This window comes from Halichoerus grypus, chromosome 1 (assembly GCF_964656455.1).
Source record: "Halichoerus grypus chromosome 1, mHalGry1.hap1.1, whole genome shotgun sequence".
NCBI lineage: Eukaryota > Metazoa > Chordata > Mammalia > Carnivora > Phocidae > Halichoerus > Halichoerus grypus.
Window position 1 is genome coordinate 126,606,577 of NC_135712.1, and position 20,421 is coordinate 126,626,997.

At 35.3% G+C, this 20,421-nt stretch overlaps 1 protein-coding gene across 3 annotated transcripts in view; it reads right to left on the reverse strand.

The window, feature by feature from the left end:
• Positions 1–20,421, reverse strand: part of DNAJC13 (DnaJ heat shock protein family (Hsp40) member C13) — a 118,557-nt gene that overhangs the window by 86,353 nt on the left and 11,783 nt on the right. For all 3 annotated transcript variants that reach the window (XR_013447598.1, XM_078071748.1, XM_078071745.1), the window contains exons 2-5: positions 14,973–15,053; positions 2,016–2,091; positions 1,069–1,218; positions 608–649 (exon numbers count right to left, since the gene is read on the reverse strand). Coding sequence is in view for 2 of the 3 variants with exons in the window: in XM_078071748.1 (XP_077927874.1) it covers positions 608–649; positions 1,069–1,218; positions 2,016–2,091; positions 14,973–15,040 (336 nt within the window). In the remaining variant the exon portion in view is untranslated. The remainder of the gene's footprint in view (positions 1–607; positions 650–1,068; positions 1,219–2,015; positions 2,092–14,972; positions 15,054–20,421) is intronic.

Below are 20,421 nucleotides of genomic sequence, written 5' to 3' on the forward strand. Positions count from 1 at the left end.
AAAAGCATAAACTCCCATCTCCCCTCGTCAGAAGTCTCTGATTTAGTTTAAATGCTATTGTAACATGACTAGAGAACGCCTGAGAAAGTTATGAAGATTCTAATAAGCACCCGTGACTTCCCCAAAGCTGCCAGTGCACCATGCAAAGCCTTACTAGCAGCCAGATCCAGTGCAAGAAAATATAAGACAGTTTTGATATACCCCAAACTTCTTAAAACCTTAATACTTCTGATATAGGAAAATCCTACACCAAAGAACTAGTGCATGTTCCAACAGGTATTATCCACAGTGTGATGCTTACTGTTGCTGTTTAGAATATTGAATAAAGAGCACCTGAATGGTTATAGCATCGGTTTTAATGTTCCATAGTTCTGCCCGAAAACTTTTTCTCCAACCATCAACATTAACAGTCATAAATCTAATTCCTCATGTTGGAGTCTGCTATTAAACTACATTCATCTCTCACACAGTGCCACAAAACATTAAATGATAATTCCTTTTTTCCCTTTAGCTTTGCCATAAAAGAAACACACAGATCACAAAATGATTTCTATAATAATGGGCAACATTAGAATAAAAACAGGTATTAATAAGGTCAAATACTTGCCCTTCCTGTGATTTTTCCTTCTGAGAAATCAGTTCTAAATCTCTGAAAGAGAAAACAATCACAGTTTATGACAACAGACTGGTAAGGAAGACTCATGGTTCAGTCCTTTCTATCTAAAACATGTAAAATCTCAACTTGATAACCTTGATATTAAATATTATTGATGTTATAGTTTAAGACTGTTCAATAAAAAATGTGTGGAACTTCACTGAAAAACAAGATAGATTAAACATACAACTGCTCTGCTCTGTATATGCGCTTAAAAAGTCTAAACGCTAATTAAATAGATTTTTCAGTTAGAGAAAGTGAAAGTTTCACAGAATCAAGTTAACAGTCAATAAGAAAAAATAAGCAGTGTGGGAAAAAAAGCTCAGAACATTAACATCTGTACTTTAATGTAACTGTTTCATTTAAAAAAAAAAAAAGAGAAATTTAGCTTATTAACATGTAACTGTTCTTACCAATGCTTCTGTAAGAAGTTCTGTTCTGTGCTCTGTAGAAAATTTTAAAGTTTCTGACTTTTTCCCACTGCCTTTACGAAATGTGAGGTTGAATTCTGTTCCTTGTCCTTTTCCAACGGGACTGATGCTGCAAATGTCTCCATAAGGCCACTAACAAAAAGAAAAATTCTTCCAACTGATGCTGTATTAAATACTATTTTTACTACTTTAATTTCACAATCACGGATTAAATGAGAAAAATCTTACAAAATAATACAGAGGCCTAGAAGATGTTATATCTTATAGTAATTCTGTAACAAATTCTTTTAAAGGTTTTCAGTTATCAGAGACAACAATAAAAATCCCACCTGTATTCCAATTTTAATGATTAATGACTAATCCAAAGCAATTAAAATACATAAAAGTGAAAAGAAGCGAGGAATAAAATTTTATAATTACCTACAGATCTGTTAAAACAGACAAAAAGGAATCTGTAAAACATGCCTAATTTAGAATTAAAAATAAGCTTGAAAATATTTAATTTTGTTTACTTATCCATATTCAAGTTGGTTTTGCCTTTATAAACAGTATTCCTACTTCTATGACAAGTATTTTCCAACCACTGCACTGTGACTTAATTTATGTATGCCTTTATTGCAGTTCCTATAGTCTTTAAAATTATAAAGAACTAATGCACCAATTTACATAAAAGAGATGGCTAAATCAAAAGCAACATATCAAAAAGTTATTATACTTAGAGCCTAGAAAAAAACATTTGTCACCACCCTCTTTTATTTACTTATTTTTGGTACTCGGCATGAAGTATTCTATAAGCGTATCGATCTCTTTCAAAGTTGACTTTTCTACCTAAAATACTGATTTCAGGCCAAGGAAATCATGGGTCATTACCTGGCTTTTAAAATTCAAATGGAGTTCAAAAAATGCCTAACAGCTTCTAACATGATTACCTGATTTGTTACTTCTAAGGTATTGGGATTATATGTAGTAATCGCATGGGTTCCAACTGAAAAGACACGCTTATACCTACAAAGAAAGACAAGTACTTAAATTTAGTCTTAAATAAAAGAAACATTTTATAATAAAATATATGATATTAACACAAAAGGAATATTTGAACAAATAGAAATGTATCAGTTGATTAATGCTAACTAAATATAGTTTAGTTTTATATTCTAAAGTGTTATTAAAACCTACCCACCACCACTCACTTTACTGTGAACTAGCGATCCGTAAGTAGAGAAGTAGGACCTATGCAAGCTTGAGTTGTTAGTATACATGAAGTTAAAATACTGCCTGAGGATGCCAAGATTCTAAATGGGAAAATTTTATTAAAAACGACACTACACACTAATTCTTTAAAAATATGTTTTCAACAAAACCATGATGCAAAGAAAGTAAAAGCTATGGCCTGCAACTGGTCAGTCACAGCAATATTCTGGAATCTTAATAATTTCTACTTAAGTAAGTACCTATTACATTTAAGTGTTGCAATTTTATAGAAGTAGGAAGCCTACACCACAACAGGCAAGTTTCACTTCTCACTTCACTTCATATCTAAGGAGAAAAATCACTTGGATATCAATAATCCTTTAGGAGAGGAATTCATAATGATAAAAATAGAACCTGAATCAGGAAAACTTAAAAATAAAGAATTAGTTCTTTAAAAATAAAATACATAAAACATCAGCTAGTCTAAGAAAACACAAAAACAAAATTAAGGATATATAAGAATTTATAATCATAGATACAGAAGAAATAATGATGTAACTCTACGCAGATAAATTTGAAGTTACAAATAAATCAATCCCTATATAGAAGAATTTAAGAAAGCTGCAAAGAATTACAACCTACAGAAGCACCACGGCTCAAACAAGAAGATGAACCTTAAAGGAACAGGTAAGTCCCAAGCTTCTTAAGTTGTTCCAAGAAACAGACTAAGGACAGTTCCTCAATTCTTTTAGTGATAACCCAAATCTGGTAAGACAACACAAAAAGAAAAAAAGATACACAATCGACGAACCATGAGAGACGATGGACTCTGAAAAACAAACTGAGGGTTCTAGAGGGGAGGGGGGTGGGGGGATGCATTAGCCTGGTGATGGGTATTAAAGAGGGCACGTTCTGCATGGAGCACTGGGTGTTACGCACAAACAATGAATCATGGAACACTATATCTAAAACTAATGATGTAAAGTATGGGGATTAACATAACAATAAAAAATTTTTTTAAAAAAGATACACAATCTATTTTTTTTAAATAAATATTAGCAATAAGAATCAAGTAGCTCGGGGCGCCTGGGTGGCTCAGTCGGTTAAGCTCTGCCTTCAGCTCAGGTCATGATCCCAGGGTCCTGGAATCAAGCCCCACATCAGGTTCCTTACTCAGTGGGATGTCTGCTTCTCCCTCTGCCTGCCGCTCCCCCTGACTGTACTCTCTCTGTCACATAAATAAAATCTTAAAAAAAAAAAAAAAAAAGAATCAAGTAGCTTATGAAAATAGTAGTACACCATGACCAAAGAAAGTTCATTTTAGGAAAACAGAGTTCAATATTAGAAAAATCTATTAATATAATTGGTCATATTTAGTGAAGTATCTATTTGTATTTTAGTTAAGAGATTTTTAAATTACCAAAACTGGATGTTAAATACAATCAAATGCCTTTTTGATATCTACGGAAATCATGTTTTTCTGCTTTAAACTACTAATACTAAAAAGACATACATGCCTTAAACAAATAGCCATTATCAGACTTGAGGGTAACATACTAGAAGGATTTCCACTGAGATCAAGAGAGATCTTTCACAATTTAATTTTTCTATTTCCATTTTTTTCTAATTAGTGTATTACATAATAAAAACGATGAAGTTATCTCCATTTGGGAAAAAAAATGACAGATTTTATTAATCTTTACCATATAGTCATTAAAAAAGTACTGCCATATTACAAATATTTTTTTCACATGTCTAAAATGGAGTGGGAAATGATCAAAAGAATGAAACTACCTTCTTCTAACATAAAAACATTCATTTGCTGCTTTCTAAAGCCAGGTGAGGGTTGAGAGATTGGTGAAGTACATGAGGATTAACCTAAACAGCTAAAAAGTCTCAGAACTTCAGAGGCTTTATCAATTAACAGGGACAAATAAGATCTTGTTGAAGACTGCACAATGAAATCAAAAATCACAAATTCTAACTTTCAGAATCATCTGGAGAGTCAAACATGCCAATTTTTATAATCCTGAAATGAAACTACAGAATTTATTTATTTTACTCTGGGAGCAAAAGTAGAAGAATTAAATGCCTGAAATGTTTCCAATGTCAACTAATGTCACATTCAAAGTCTTAAAAGATCTCAGCTAATAAGATATTCTTTTCAATTCTAAACTAATTTCCTCCACACAACTAAAGACCTTCTAACATCTTTCTCATGTAACTTTGTTGTCTAGATCAGTGCTGTGCAAAAGAACTTTCCGAAAAGATGGAAACGTTCTCTATCTACACTGTCTAATGAGGTAGCCATGAGCCACATGTAGCTACTGAGCACTTGAAATGTGGCTAATGCAAGTGAATTTTAAATTTTATTTATATTTAATTACTTTAAATTTAAAGTCACAGCTGGTCAGTGACTACCATAACTGGAGAGAGCACATTCTAGACCCTTCAGCAAAAGGATCCTGAAGTTAAGTGCCCATTAGGCCCAAAATACTGTCGTCAAGACTAGTAAACTCAGACCTATCTCTCAGACAAAATACTGGGCTCTACAGCCTCCCTAAGAAGAAAGCTATAATGAAATTCTTAAGAGAATTCTCTTCTATTCTCCTCTCTCCCCCTTCCATGAGAGCTCCCCTTACCTCTGTCCTCTAGAATGGCCGCTGCACTTTCTTTAAGTATAGAACAAATACTTCTAGGTCATTAAAAATTTACACCTTTACAAGCAGCCCTAAACCTTCAAAGATTACCTGTAAAGCCTCCTTAGATACCAGATTTAGAGATTAAAATCTAAATGATCCCACATGTATGGTATGTTAGTCACAACACTTGCAAACTTAAGATTTTTTTTGTATCTTTTACTAAGTCACTGGTGTCCTAAGTCATAAAGAACAAAGATTCCCTAAGTTCAAGGGGGTACCATGTCTTCATTATCTTGAAATTCTAACTCCTCACACAGGACCCAGCACTGCATACAGCACATGCTCAGTGTTTGTCAAATAGCTAAATAGGTCAATCTATCCAATCATACATCAACATGCATTCAAATCTACGATCTGCTCATTTACTCTTGTTTTTAAAACAGAATATATGTCAGATAGCAACTAATTTCACACTAGTTTTTCAATCTTAACCAGTGTAACATCAGGAAATGACTAAGGTCTTATTTTTATGAAATACTCCCATTTTATTTGCTATCTGCAAAGAGAAAATGCCATTTATAAATTATAATTTGCTGTTCTTATGGGTTTGAGATAAATTTGCTGGCTAATTCCTTAAAATTATCATACTAAAAGTTCTTATAAAATATAGCTATATTAAAACCAAGTAACAAAAGGAACAAAGACTAAAGTAAACAAAATGTATGAGAAACTTATGACAGATGATGCCATCTATATAATATGAAGAAATGTAAAGGCAAACACCTTTTCCCCCAACTGAGAAATTAATAATTATTGACTTTACTTATTGCACTTGTTTCCATTTTACTCAGGAACTAAAGTCACACAAATCATTAAATGCCTATAGGGAATAAGGGATTTTCTTCCATCAAGTTTTCATAACTCACAGATTTATTCTAATATGACAGCTTAATAAATAATATAATTTACATTACCCATGAACTCTAATGTTATTTAGAATCAGGAAACTAAAGCTATTTAAATAAAAAAACATATTTGGGTCACCTTTTCTAATGGGGCATTTTACTCCCATAACAATTGGTAAAGATAAGAACAAGTAAAAAGGTGCTAATGATATTGCTGACAGAGATAAGAAAGATCATCTGAAACAAAAGCTGGGGATGTAATCTTGTTTTGAATATGACAGGTGATGTTCAGATTTTTTAACAAACTTACATTAACTTACATTAAAATGAACACTCCTGTATTATTCTAATTCCTGCAGATAAAAATATGTTATGCCATACTTTTTTTTTTTTTTAAAGTAGGCTCCACACCCAGCATGACCAGTGCAGGGCTTGAAAAGAAAGTAATGTTGAATGTTCTCTATTTTGAGAGTTGAATGGTAATGAAATTTTGTGCAGAAGAATATTGTGATGGTGGTATTTTTGGAGCATCTATTGACACTATTGTACATGTCTAATTAATACATGCTAGTTAAGAGTATTCAAGTCTGGAATTAACTTTCAAACGATGACTGACAAGTATCATATCTCTTAACTACTCTAAAGTTCATTTCAGATGTCTGAATTAGTTAATAATAAATAAAATGTTGGGAGGGGCGCCTGGGTGGCCAGACTCTTGATATCAGCTCGGGTCATGATCTCAGGGTTGTGAAATCTAGCCCGAATCAGACTCCACACTGGGTGTTGAGTCTGCTTAAGATTCTCTCTCTCCCTCTCCCCCCCACCTCCCTCTCTCTCTCGCAACTCTCTCAAAACAGAGAAAATTCAACATTACTTTCTTTATGTAAAGTACAGAAAAAGCTTATGTTTACTATAAAATAATGGTTCTCAAATTTCTTGAGGTCATAAAACCTTTGTGTATTACTTTTAAAGTTAAGAACCTCCCATCCAAGTACTAACCAGGCCCAACCCTGCTTAGGTCCCGAGATCAGATGAGATCAGGCACATTTAGGGTGGCATGGCTGTAGACTTAAAGTTAAGAACCTCAATCCTTTCAGTAGATAAGTCTATGCAGTGGGCCTCAAATAAGCCAAAAAGATCTAATCAGAGTTGGAAGACAAGCTTTTATGTTACCTAGCCTAGTCCCCATAACATATAGTTTGAACCTTTATAGTACCCTGGGCAAAGGTGGCTAGTTTTAATTTTCATTACTGGTGCAAGGGAACTAACTAACTTTCCTTAAGAGTAATTCTTTTTTTTTTTTTTTTTTTTCCAGTACTGCAGATACTAACCATTGTTCCTTAGAATTATATTCTTACCCACAAATTTCACCTGCTGGTTCAAGTTCTGTCTTTCAGCTTCTCATAGGATATAATAATTTTTCTGCCAACCAGATTTTCACTTTGAATCCTCTTTCCTAAGCTGAACGCCCTAGTTCCTCCTTCGATCATTTTAAAATAAGTTTTGGCTACCAATTTCTAAGAAGCTATTAGGATTCTCATAGAACCTAGGGTTTTTCTGTTTACTATTAAAAGCTTCACAATCCAGTTACTTGAATTAGAATTTTAGTCCACCAAATAATGAAACTAAGGATGACTGCAGTACAAGATTTCTCAGAGTTAGGAGATCAATGGTAAGCAATGCTGAAGGAGGCACTACAGCTTACTAGTTTAGCCCACCAGCTCTGGAGTCACTACCTGGGTTCGAAGACTATCTGGACTATTCACTTTCTATGTATCCTCTGATAATTTGCTTAACCTCTCTAAGCTTCAGTTTCTCCAACTGAAAGATGTGGATAGTATATATATCTATTTCATAATCTGAGGATTAAAAGAAATAATCCATGTAAAGTATTTGTCACTTGCTATTTATAATCAATAAATGTTAGCTATTCTTATTGCTATTAGTCTGCTGAGTAATGGGGGGAGGGGTTCAAAACTCCAGTAGAGTAACTGAATTAATTATAATTAGTACCATTATGCTTCCAGTAACCATAACTGCTAAATCCATACCTAACACATAGAACAAAATAACGGGCAAAGTGATCATTCCTATGCCTATGATACCAGGATACTCTGATTCTGGTCAAACTCCACTTGAAAGATGAGTTTCACCTGAGATGACTCACATCAGAAGTTGTACTCCTCAGAAAAGAGGAAGAAGGAATGTATAGCACATACTCTCTCTGCAATTATCTATCCCAATAACTCAGTAAGAAAATGTCCCGTTTCTTTCAGGGGAACTAAAGCACATCCCATGAAATGGAAGGGCTTAAATTTCATGATACAAGGTCCGTATTTTTCCCAGCTCAAATAGAGCTGTTTTTAAAAATATTTTTAATTTTTAGAGCAGTTTTAGGTTCACAGCAAGATTATGCCAAAGGTACAGAGACTTCCCAAATACTTCCTGTCCCCACCCATGCACAGCCTCCCTTATTATCAAATACTCCACCCACCACAGTGGTACATACATTTGTTTAATTCCTGAACCTATACTGACACATCATTTTCAACCCAAGTCCAGTTTACATTAGGGTTCACTTCTGGTGTTGTACATTCTATGGGTCTGGACAAATGTATAAAGGCATGTATCCACCATTACAGTATCATACAGAGTAAGTTTCACTGCCCTAAAAATCCTTTGTGCTCCACCTTTCATCCCTCCCTCCTCCTTAAACCTTGGCAGCTACTCATCTTTTTACTGTCTCCAAAGTTCTGCCTATTCTGCAATGTCATGTAGTTGGAATTATACAATATGCAACCTTTTCAGACTGGCTTCTGTCAGTAATATGCATTTAAGTTTCTTTCATGTCTTTCCTAGCTTGACGGTTGATTTCATTTTGGCACTGAGTAATACTCATCATCTGCATGTACTACAGTTTATCTGTCCATTCACTTACTGACGGACATCCTGGTTGTTTCCAAGTTTTGGTGATTATAAATAAAGGTGCTATAAACATGTGTGTGCAGGTTTTTGTGTGGATGTAATTTTCAACTCTTTTGGGTAAATACTACGGAGTGTGATTGCTGGATCATATGGTAAGAGGATGTTGAGTTTTGTAAGAAACCACCAAACGGTCTTCCAAAGTGGCTATACCATTTTGCATTCCCACCAGCAACGGATGAGAGTTCCCTTTGCTCCACATCCTTGTCAGCATTTGGCGCTGTCAGTCTTCTGGATTTTGACCAATCCAATAAATGTGAGTAGTATCCCGACATTTGCATTTCCCTGATGACTGATGATGTGAAGCATCTTTTCATATGTTTGTCATCTGTACTTCTACTTTGATGAGATCTCTGTTAAAGTCTTTGGCTCATTTTTTAATTGGGTTGTTGGTTTTCTTATTGTTGAGTTTTAAGGGTTCTTTGTATACTTTCAATAGTCCTTCATCAAATGTCTTTTACAAATATTTTCTCCCAGCTTGTTTTTACAGTCTCTTGACAGTGTCTTTTGCAGAGAAATTTTTAATTTTAATGAAGTCCAGCCGATCAATTCATTTTTTCATGGGTCACACCTTTGGTGTTGTATATAAAAAGTCATCACCAAACCCAAGAGTCATCTAGGTTTTCTCCCATGTTATCTTTTTTCTGTTTTTTTTTTTTTTAAGATTTTATTTATTTATTTGAGAGAGAGAGAATGAGAGACAGCACGAGAGGGAGGAGGGTCAGAGGGAGAAGCAGACTCCCTGCTGAGCAGGGAGCCCGATGTGGGACTCGATCCTGGGACTCCAGGATCATGACCTGAGCCGAAGGCAGTCGCTTAACCAACTGAGCCACCCAGGCGCCCTCCCATGTTATCTTTAAGACTTCTGTGTTTCACGTTTAGGTCAGTGACCCATTTTGAGTTAACTTTTGTGAAAAGTGTAAAGTCTGTGCCTAGATTCTTTTTTTTTTGCATGTGCATGTCCAGATGAAAATACTATCTTTGCTCCTGGAGCTTGCTTTTAATACAACACTGTGTGTAAATACAAAATTCCTAAAAAGCAAATGCATTATTATTTGCACTTCTGGATGAAAAATGTTCAAATCCCAGATTGCCTGATAATAAGCACAAAGAATTATATAAAGAAAACACAAAAACAGTTCAATATGCACTCATCTGAGGTTCAGAGGCTGGCAGGGGCAAGAGCTAGATCAATAAAGCAAGGGAAAAAACCCTCAGGATTTCTAGGATTATCAGAGTTGGTGACATTTGTAAATTCCAGATGGTTAAAGAGAGGAGTATCTCTTCTTTTGCAGGATTCTATTTCTACACATAAGAAAGGTATCAGAAATTTGCCAGCTTCACTTTCAGTTGACTTTCCTCTCAATTTCCTGTATCTAGTCACTACACAGACTGTATATGAATGTCATAAGCATCTGCCATTTAATTCCACAGACTGATTACCATATATCCATCCCAACGTATTAAAATCTAGTGCAGACACTAAAGTGCTACTCTTAAATTCAGAGTATTTGCTACAATTAATGTATGCAAATACCAAAGTGATCCACAGGTAGATTTTATTTGTAATTTCCACCCAGAAAAAACTAAAAACCTACATTTTGAAAATCACCCTAAAGTTTCCCAAAGTGAATCTGCACTTCTGCTTTAACTGAAATATATGCATTCTCCTTCCTATTAGAAATGGCTTGCTTAGGCCAAAAAGGAAACTTTGCTCTTCCATGAAAGAAAAGTGCTTTTTACTCCTGAAATCTATTCCCCCTTCCTGTTCCTTCCGAGCAAACATATAGTTATGTACTTTGCAAGCGGGAAAATGACAAGCATAGGAGAAAAGGCTACTTTGCCAGCTAAGGAGACTACACTAACCGTGAATAGACCTGAATTATTAAGAGTATGGAGTAGTGGCTGCAAAATGAGACACATGAAAACTATTACAAAGGTAATATGAAATAGGTCACATGAATATCCTCAACAGAAATATGTAAAAGAGGTTATTTTTAATTTAGAACATATCTAAATATATAGACATGTTTAATTTAGACATATATTTTTAACTTAGAAATACATAGAAAGAAAAATATTTACTCATCTTTGCTGCCACTATCAATGTCATTTTTCTGAATGTTGGGCCTGGGTTAGCAGTATGTATATAGGCATGAAGTCACTTAAAACTGAGGCCCTAAATCCCCAAAATCACATGTAGAATTTGTTGTAAATAGACTTATTTCTAGAGAAAGGATTCAATTAACAACTCTGAAACAATACAGAATTTTTAATGTTAGCCATTTGTTTTTTTGCATTAAGACCGATGAGGAATGCTTTAAAGTTAGATTAGAATTGGCCACATAAAATAGGTAAGTATAATAAAAATTTGAGTGCCACATAATAATTTACATGATTAATGAAATAACTATCACACTCTGGAAATGCAAGATCTTTCAAGAAGGTAAAAGCTTCAAGGTGTGTACATTAAAAACAAAATACTGTTGAAAGAAAATTTAAAAGATGTAAATAAATGGAAAGACATCCCACTTTCATGGATCAAGTCTCAATATTGTTATGGTGGCAATACTCCATTTGATCCACACATTTAATAAATTCCCTATCAAAATCCCAGCAGCCTTTTTTGTAAAATTGACTACCTGACTCTAAAATTCATACGGAAATGCAAGAGACCCAGAATAGCCCAATCTTGAAAACGAACAAAGTTGGAACCTCCAACTTCCTAGTTTTAAAACAGTACAAAGCTACAGTAATCAAGACAGTACAGCTCTGGCATAAGGTCAGGTATATAGATCAATGGGACAAAATTGGCAGTTCAGAAATAAACCTTTACATTTATGGCCTATTATTTTTGACAAGAGTGCCAAAACAATTCAACGGCGAAAGAATCATCTTTTCAACAAATGATGCTGGGACAACTGGATATCCGCATGCAAAAAGAATGAAGTTGCATCCCTATTTCACACTACAATAAAAATTAACCCAAAATCGAAGCTATAAAATTCTTAAAATATAGGAGTAAATCTTTGAGACCTTGGATTAGGTAATGGCTTCTTAGATATGACACCAAAACCACAAATCACAAAAGAAAAACAAACTGGATTTCATCAAAATCAAAAATCTTGTGCTTCAGGAGATAACCATCAAGAAAGTGAAAAGACAACCCACAAAATAGCAGAAAATATCTGCAAATCATGTATCTGATAAGCAACTTATATTCAGAATATATAATGAACTCCTACAACAACAATAAAAGGACAAATAACCCAAATAAAAAATGGATAAATTATTTGAATAGACATTTTGTGAAAAATATACAAATGGCCAACAAACACACAAAAAGATATTCAACATCTTAGTCATCAGGGAAATGCAAATTAAAACCACAACAAGGGGTGCCTGGGTGGCTCAGTCAGTTAAGCATCTGACTGTTAGTTTCAGCTCAGCTCATGATCTCATGGGGTTGTGCGCTGAGCCCCGCCTCAGGCTCTGCACTCAGCAGGGAGTCTGCTTGAAGATGCTCTCCTTCTGTCCCTCCCTCCACTTGTGCACATATGTGCCCACTCTCTCTCAAAAGAGATAAATAAATCTTTAAAAAAATAATAAAAATAAAATGACAGAGATACCACTTTACATCCATTAGGGTAGCTAAAATAAGAGAAGAGACAATGACAAGTGTTGGTAAGGATGTGGAGAAAGTGGATTCCTTATACCCTGATAGCAGGATTGCAAAATGCTTTAGCCACTTGGAAAAGCTTGGCTATTCCTCAAAATGTTAAACATAGAGTTACCATGTAACTCTATATAACTCCATACAACATCAATTCCACTCCTAGATATGTACTCAAGAGAACTGGAAATACACATTCACCCATAAGGTTACACATAGACATTTACAGCAGCATTATTCATAATAGTAAAAAAGTGGAAACAATACCAATCAGTATTACCAATCAAACAATACCAACAACGGTCCATCAGCTGATGAGTGGATAAACAAAATGTGGTAAATTCATACAACAGAATATTACTTGGCATTAAAAAGACATGAAATGCACAAGCTACAATAGGATGAACCTTGAAAACGTTATGCTAAGTGAAAGAAGACAATCATGCATCTGACTCTGTTTTGGCTCAGGTCATGATCTCAGGGTCATTGGGATGGAGCCCCATGTTGGACTCTGCACTCAGCAGAGTTTGTTTAAGATTCTCTTTGCTTAAGATTGCTCCTCCCTCGGGCGCCTGGGTGGCTCAGTTGGTTAAGCCACTGCCTTCGGCTCAGGTCATGGTCCTGGAGTCCCAGGATCGAGTCCCGCATCGGGCTCCCTGCTCAGCAGGGAGTCTGCTTCTCCCTCTGACCCTCCCCCTCTCATGTGCTCTCTCTCTCATTCTCTCTCTCAAATAAATAAATCTTTAAAAAAAAAAAAAAAGATTGCTCCTCCCTCTGTGTTCGTGTGCACGCGCGCTACCTCGCTCAAAATAAACAAATCTAAAAAAAAAGCTAATCTTGTGACAGAAAGTAGATTAGTGGCTGCCAGATGCTGAGAAGATAGGAAAAAAGGGAAGTAATTGCTAATATTATTAGAGAAGATTTTGGGGAAGGTGATGAAAGGGCTCCAAAAATGGTTAGTGTCCACTACTCTATTGAATATATTAAAAACCACTAATGGTACACTTTAAAAAGGTGAATTTTATGTTATGAAAATTTTATCTTAATAAAGATGTTATAAAACAAAACAAAAAAGTTTCAAGGTGTCAATGATGGAGGCAAGGAATTGTACTGAGAGCAAATAAACAGTTCTGCTCCAAATTACTACAGAAGGTAAAGAAAGAGGATTGTCTTAAGTCTTAGTCACAACTTTCCTAGAACATCAAAAAAAAACTTCTCCAGATATCACAATTACTGACAAGCTCACAAAACAAAGTGTTCAGTAAGCTTATTCTTTAGAATTATTGTTTCACTATGCTATACTTGTATTAAAAATAGAAGTTAGAGTATGATGATCAGAGCAACCTACCACTTGAGGAAAAAATAAAAATAATTTCAATACACAATCTTTTTTAAGGCTGATTCAAAGAACTAAAGAGACTCACACTACCCTGGGTATGTTAATTTTCTAACTTTGCTCAATGAAATTAAATGAAGAAAAAATTTCAAGAGAAATATTCTACAACTATAACAGTTATGCTCCCTAATTTAGGAGCTCGTACACTCTATCTTTCAAAATTATAGTCAGTTTGCTAACACAAACCAGAAACACTACAGAATTCAGATGTTGCACCATTCTAAGAAGTTATTACACTATTACCTAAAAGATGAAAAGTTCAGAAAAAGATCCAAAGTTACTGGCTTTGTGTATGTGGCATGGTTTATCTGAGGCCTGATTTGGAATAATGTAGTCACCTATTTGTCGAAGTGTGGGACACTCATTTTACTTATTACTACTTAAAAGGATTAGACAGGAAACTTTTTTTTGGTAATGATCAACAGGTGCCATCCACTGAATACTCAATGTATTTAAGGCATGATTTTAAAACCTTCACATGCTCCATGTCACTTCATTTAGTCCTCACAGCAATCTGAGGGGTAGGAATTATCACCGGTTTTACAAAAAGGAAACAGAAGCATCAACATCTTGGTCTGACCAGGCAGCCTACTAAAAAATGTCACTTCCTCTCCCAAGGAAAAAATCAGAGCAAACCCAATTTTTTTAAATTCATTATAGGACTAAAGAAAGATTATAAAAACACTATTAGCATATTTCTCTGACAGGCAAATCGACACAAAAATGTAGCCATCACACACAGGTTAGTCTCCGGGCAATAAAGCTATGGAATTAATACTCTGCCACTACTACATAATCCGATCATTAACTGACAACATCGAAGAAGGTAGACAGATGGTCTGTTTTCCTTTTGTTACTTTTAATTATTACCAACTCTTACCTAACACAGACAGAAAACCAGAAATGTCAAAAGAAAAAAAGAACAATAATTTATTCCAAGTGTAGGATTTGCATTTAAAATATGCACATATGCTTTTCAGAAGAGAAGGGCTAAATGGCAAAAGTGAGCTGTGTGGTACTACTCAAGATATTGAAAATTATGTTTAAAATGATACTTCACAGAGGCACAGAAAAATAAAACCAACAGAAATACTTACTTTCCCCTCCATGAATGTTTTGTTGTGTAGAAACATGCCAAATCCTTGTTCTCCCTAATTATGTTCATTTTGTGCTGAAACCTAAAAGATAAAAATATGGCTGAATTTAGTACAGTTATCCTTCGAGTTTTTCCTGAATCTCCCATACCATACTTTCAGAGCTTGCCATGTAGTACTGATTTTAAGGCACAGATTCTTCTACAAGACCACAGGTTTTAAGGAACAGGCACTGGTCTGTTCACGTCTCTCTCACATACTTTAGCACACCATATTGTGATTGCTCCCCTCCACTACACTGGGTTTCTTGAGGACAAGAATTGCCCTCAACATCCCAAGAGTAAAGAATCTAATAAAAAATGTTCATGTAAATGAATCTTTAAATCTCACATTACCAAACAATGCCCTTGCACAATATAGGCACCTAAAAATGTTTGCCAAGTATCAAATCAATTCCAAAAGGTTTCTGAGTTACTAAGAGCCAGCTGTTCTATTGTCACTGTCACTTTAAGGAGACCCACTGTAAATACAATTTAACTTAAAAATAACAATATTTTCATTACAAAAGTAATGCATGTCCACAGTAAAAAATCTAAAATGCTCATAATGCAAATCCTAGCATCTAAAGATAATCATTCTAGCCTCCCTTCTTCTATTTAGAATAGGCTTTTTTAATTTTTATTTTATTTTATTTTATTTATTTATTTGAGAGAGAGCACAAGCAGGGGGAGAGGCAGAGGGAGCAGCAGACTCCCTGCTGAGCAGGGAGCCCGACATGGGGCTCAATCCCAGGACCCTGGGATCATGACCTGAGCTGAAGGCAGATGCTTAACCAACTGAGCCACCCAGGTGCCCCTAGAATAGGCTTTTTTAAAACAAAATTGAGAGGGGTGCCTGGGTGGCTCAGTCATTAGGCATCTGCCTTCGGCTCAGGTCATGATCCCAGGGTGCTGGGATCGAGCCCCACATCGGACTCCCTGCTTAGCGGGAAGCCTGCTTCTCCCTCTCCCACTCCCCCTGCTTGTGTTCCCTCTCTTGCTGTGTCTCTCTCTGTCAAATACATAAATAGTTTCTTTCAGGGCTGGTTAAAAAATAAATAAATAAAATAAAAATAAAACAAAATTGAGATTGTCAATTGTACTGCTTAAGCCCATTTTCACACAATTTTAACCTTCTTCTACAGAACCTTCTATGGAATTAAATATTCTTTTAAAAAGTGATTTTTTAAGGCTATATGGTATTCCATTAGATGAATATACTAGAACAATGCTACTTATAGTGTAATCACAAGCATCAAGCTAAGTACAGAAATTGACAGTAAGTGTTTAGAAACCTAAAACGTTTGGTGAGTGAACTCTTCTGGCTGAAGAGTACATAGACCAAACAGTTCAGGACTCTAAACTTGTGTGATGGATCACATGGTAATAGCTTCCTACCAGCTTCATGCAGAGGGACCATGTTGTCATATTTTAAAATTAGTCTACTGACTGTAACCCAGAAGTGTATGAAATCCAGAACCCACTTAACTTCATGAAAAAAATTTAAATTTAGCTAACTGTACAGGATAAATTATTGGAACTATTTACTAAGGAAAAGACTGATAAATTTTGAAAATACTACATAATTTGCTTCATACTGCATAAAAGTTAAAATGAATATGGTCATTTATTTCTTCTTGTGTGACTTGACCATCTCTCCCTGCCCTTAATTAGAAATGTACTTTTAAAAATACTGGATACATACCAAGTGTTAATGCACACTAAATAGCTAGAATTATGGTTCCAAACATATTATGGTTCACACTGGTCTAATTTTTTTTTATTCAGCATTCTTTTAATAACTTGAATAAAACTAATTTCATTCAAAAAAAACACTTCTGTAACAGCTTTTTAAGATACAATTCACACACCATAGAATTCACCCTTTTTAGGTGTACAATTCAGGGGTTTTTAGTATATTCAGAGTTCTACAACCAATGTTGTTTTTAGAACATTTTTATGCCCCCAAAAAGAAACCCTGTTAGCAGTCACTCCTCATTCCCACTCACTCCCAGCACCTGGCAACCACTTATCTACTTTCTGTCACTATGGATTTGCCTATTTTAGACATCTCATATAAATGAGTCATAAATAATGTGGTCTCTGTGACTGCCTTCTTTCACTTAGCATGACATTATCAAAGTTCATCCACACTCTGGCATGGATTAGTTTCCTTCTATTGTATAGATATACCACATTCTGTTTATTTATCAGTTAATGGACATTTGTGTTGTTTCTACTTTCTTGCTATTATGAATCATGCTGCTATATACATTTGTATGAACATGTTTTTATTTCTCTTGAGTATATATACCTGCACAGCAAAAACATTTTTTAAAAGACACTGCTATTTTGAAATTGCTTTCTTCATTCTTACTACTTGTTTTTGTATTAGCAAAGTGGCAAAGGCCTCTATACTCTATGTAGAACACTCTTCCCCTAGATACCTACATGGCTCACATGTCCTTCAAATCTGTATTCAAATGTCACTTTTATAATGAGGCCTACCCTAACTATCCTGTTATAAGTTGTAATCACTCTCCTCATTCTACACCTTCAATTCCCTCTGACTCCTGCTCATTTTTCCTCTATGGCACCTTTCACTTTCTAATGTGCAATTTATTATCCATCTAATCCTGCTACCATATCCAGAGAGAAGCATTTCTGCCTATTAAGCTCATTAACATGTGTGTGTGTGTGTGTGTGTACCCAGAGCCTACAAGAGTTCCTGACACAAAACAGGTGCTCAGTAAGTATTTGAGTGAATGAATGAAATGCAGCAACCCCACGGGAAATTCTGATGTCCACTTTAAACTTCATGTTCTAACAAGTACTCATAAATAAGGTTTTGTCAAATCATCTGGAAAAGCATCAACTCATGCTCTGAGGAATAAGAGAACCACAAGTAACAGCAAGGTTAGGGAAATCTTAGAAAGGAAATTACAGTCAACTGACATCTTCCTACTAGTATGTATGGAGACAGCTAAATATAGTCCTGACAGTTGGTGCATTTTGTTTTTTTCCTGGATTGTGTATCTGAGATGAAACAGGCAGCCAACTAAGACTTATTAAAACCAGCAAACATTTTTCCTGCCTTCTAAATCATTTGCAGTAAATGATGCTGCTGAAAAGAAACTTAGGTAGGATCTCTGAAAATATGCCAAAATAGTGAAAAATACAGGTCTACAGATGTTATCTTTCCCTTATATACTACGACTGAAGACTGGAATAAGGGAATAAGAAAGGAGGACAGAAAAGGTGATGGCCGATACTGAAGAGTGGAGTTTGGATTGCTAGTCCATAACTTAAGATATCTGAATGACAGACTCTGTACCAAGGCCTATCTTAGAAAACTGACAAAAAATGTACTTGAGTGAAGAGTGACTGATATCATTAAGGGACTTTAAATTTAAAATGGAAGTGAGGGAAAAATAATAGAGACTTTAAAATGATAGCCCCAAAGAACTTAGAGCATGACCCGGGGGGAATCCTAAAGATGACTTCATAGGTATCACTGATTTAGGGGAATACGTAACCCAAACAGATCTTTTAGGAGGGGAATTTAAAAAAGTTTACATCAAGAAGGCTTTTCTACAACTTTCCGAAGACCTAGGAACTTGGTGGTGATGAAAGCACCAGACTCCAGAGAGTTCTTAGGTTAGGATAGATAAAAGGAGAAAGGGAGAGAAGATCTAACACACACATTAATATAAAATTAAACTACTAGAAGATATATAAATGGCCAACAGGTATGTGAAAAGATGTTCAATGTCACTATCAGAGAAATGCAACTCAAAAGAACAAGAGGGGGTGCCTGGCTGGCTCAGGCGATGGAGCATGCAAATCTTGATCTCGGGATTGTGAGTTTAAGCCCCGCGTGTGGAGATTGCCTAAAAATAATAAATAAGTAAAATCTGAAAAAAAAAAAGGGGGGGGCATGAGATATTACCTCACACCTATTACAATGGTTATTATCAAAACAAACAAACGAAAACCCCAAAAGACAACATGTTTTGGCAAGGATGTAGAGAAACTGACTATTGTTAGTGGGAATGTAAAATGGTGTAAGCAGTATGGAAAACAGTATGGAAGTTCCTAAAAATTAAAAATAGAACTACCATATGATCCAGCAATCAAACTTCCAGGTATTTATCCAAAAGAACTGAAATTAGGATCTTGAAGAGCCAACACTCCCATGTTGATTGCAGCATTTTCTATAAGAGCCAAGATGCGGAAACAACTTCAAGTCCATCAACGGATGAATGAATAAAAAAAATGTGGCATACACATACAATGGAGTATTATTCAGCCTTGAAAAAGGAAATCTTGCAATATGCAACATGGGTGAACTTTGGGGGACATGATGCTAAGTTAAATAAGTCAGTCACAGAAGGACAAATACTGCATGACTCCATGCAGTATTATATGAGTTATCTAAAATAGTCAAACTCATAGAAACAGAGAGAAGAATGGTGGTTGCCAGGAACTGGGGTGCACTGGAAAGGGGGAGTTGCTAATCAATGGGTATGAAGTTTCGGCTGTGCAAGATAATTAAGTTCCAGAGATGTGCTATACAGCATGGTGCCTATAGTTAACAATACTGTACTGCACACTTAAAAATCTGTTAAGAGGACAGATCTCATGTTGTGTTCTTACCACAATAAAATAAAATTTAAGAAAATTTTAAAGTAAACTACTGATTACCTGGCCTGATAGAAGAAATACTGATGCAGATAACCATGTTGACGGAAAAATACAATATAAGATTAAAGAAGTACTTCAGCACTCTAGACATCAGTAGAAGTTCCTATGGCCAAAATCGGCACACCTGACAATTATCTCTAATATTTTAGGAAGCAACAAGTGATACTGCTATTGTGCATCCAATCCTGAATAAGCACCACCAAAAAAGGCTAGTATAATGGAAGTGCTTTTTTTGAAAGGGAAGTACTCCTTTATCTGAAAAGCTTGCCTTCAGCCATGTTATATATAGGCAGGTATATTTGAGAGGTAAGAGAGGGAGGAGATACTCACCTACATAGCCAAATAAGGGGATAATTCAGTGCTATGTATTACTAGTGTCTGCATAGCCTCATAATGTAAATCAGGATAACCCTTTTTTATTTTGAGCCCTCAGTAAAGATTACCCTGAAATTGGGGAGGCATGGTGACTCTAATAAAAAGATTTAAGACATGTCCTGAAAACAAGGTCCATTGAGTATTCATCACGTGTTAATGATTAGACCAGGCCTTGACTATGCATTTATCTATCTACCTCATTTTGTCTCCATAACACCACCATGGTACAGATATGATGATTCCCATTTTATTGACAAGAAAACTTAGAGAATTTATATCACTTCTCCCTGGTCACACAGCTGGTAAGGAGTTGGGCCAGACTGTGGACTCAATCT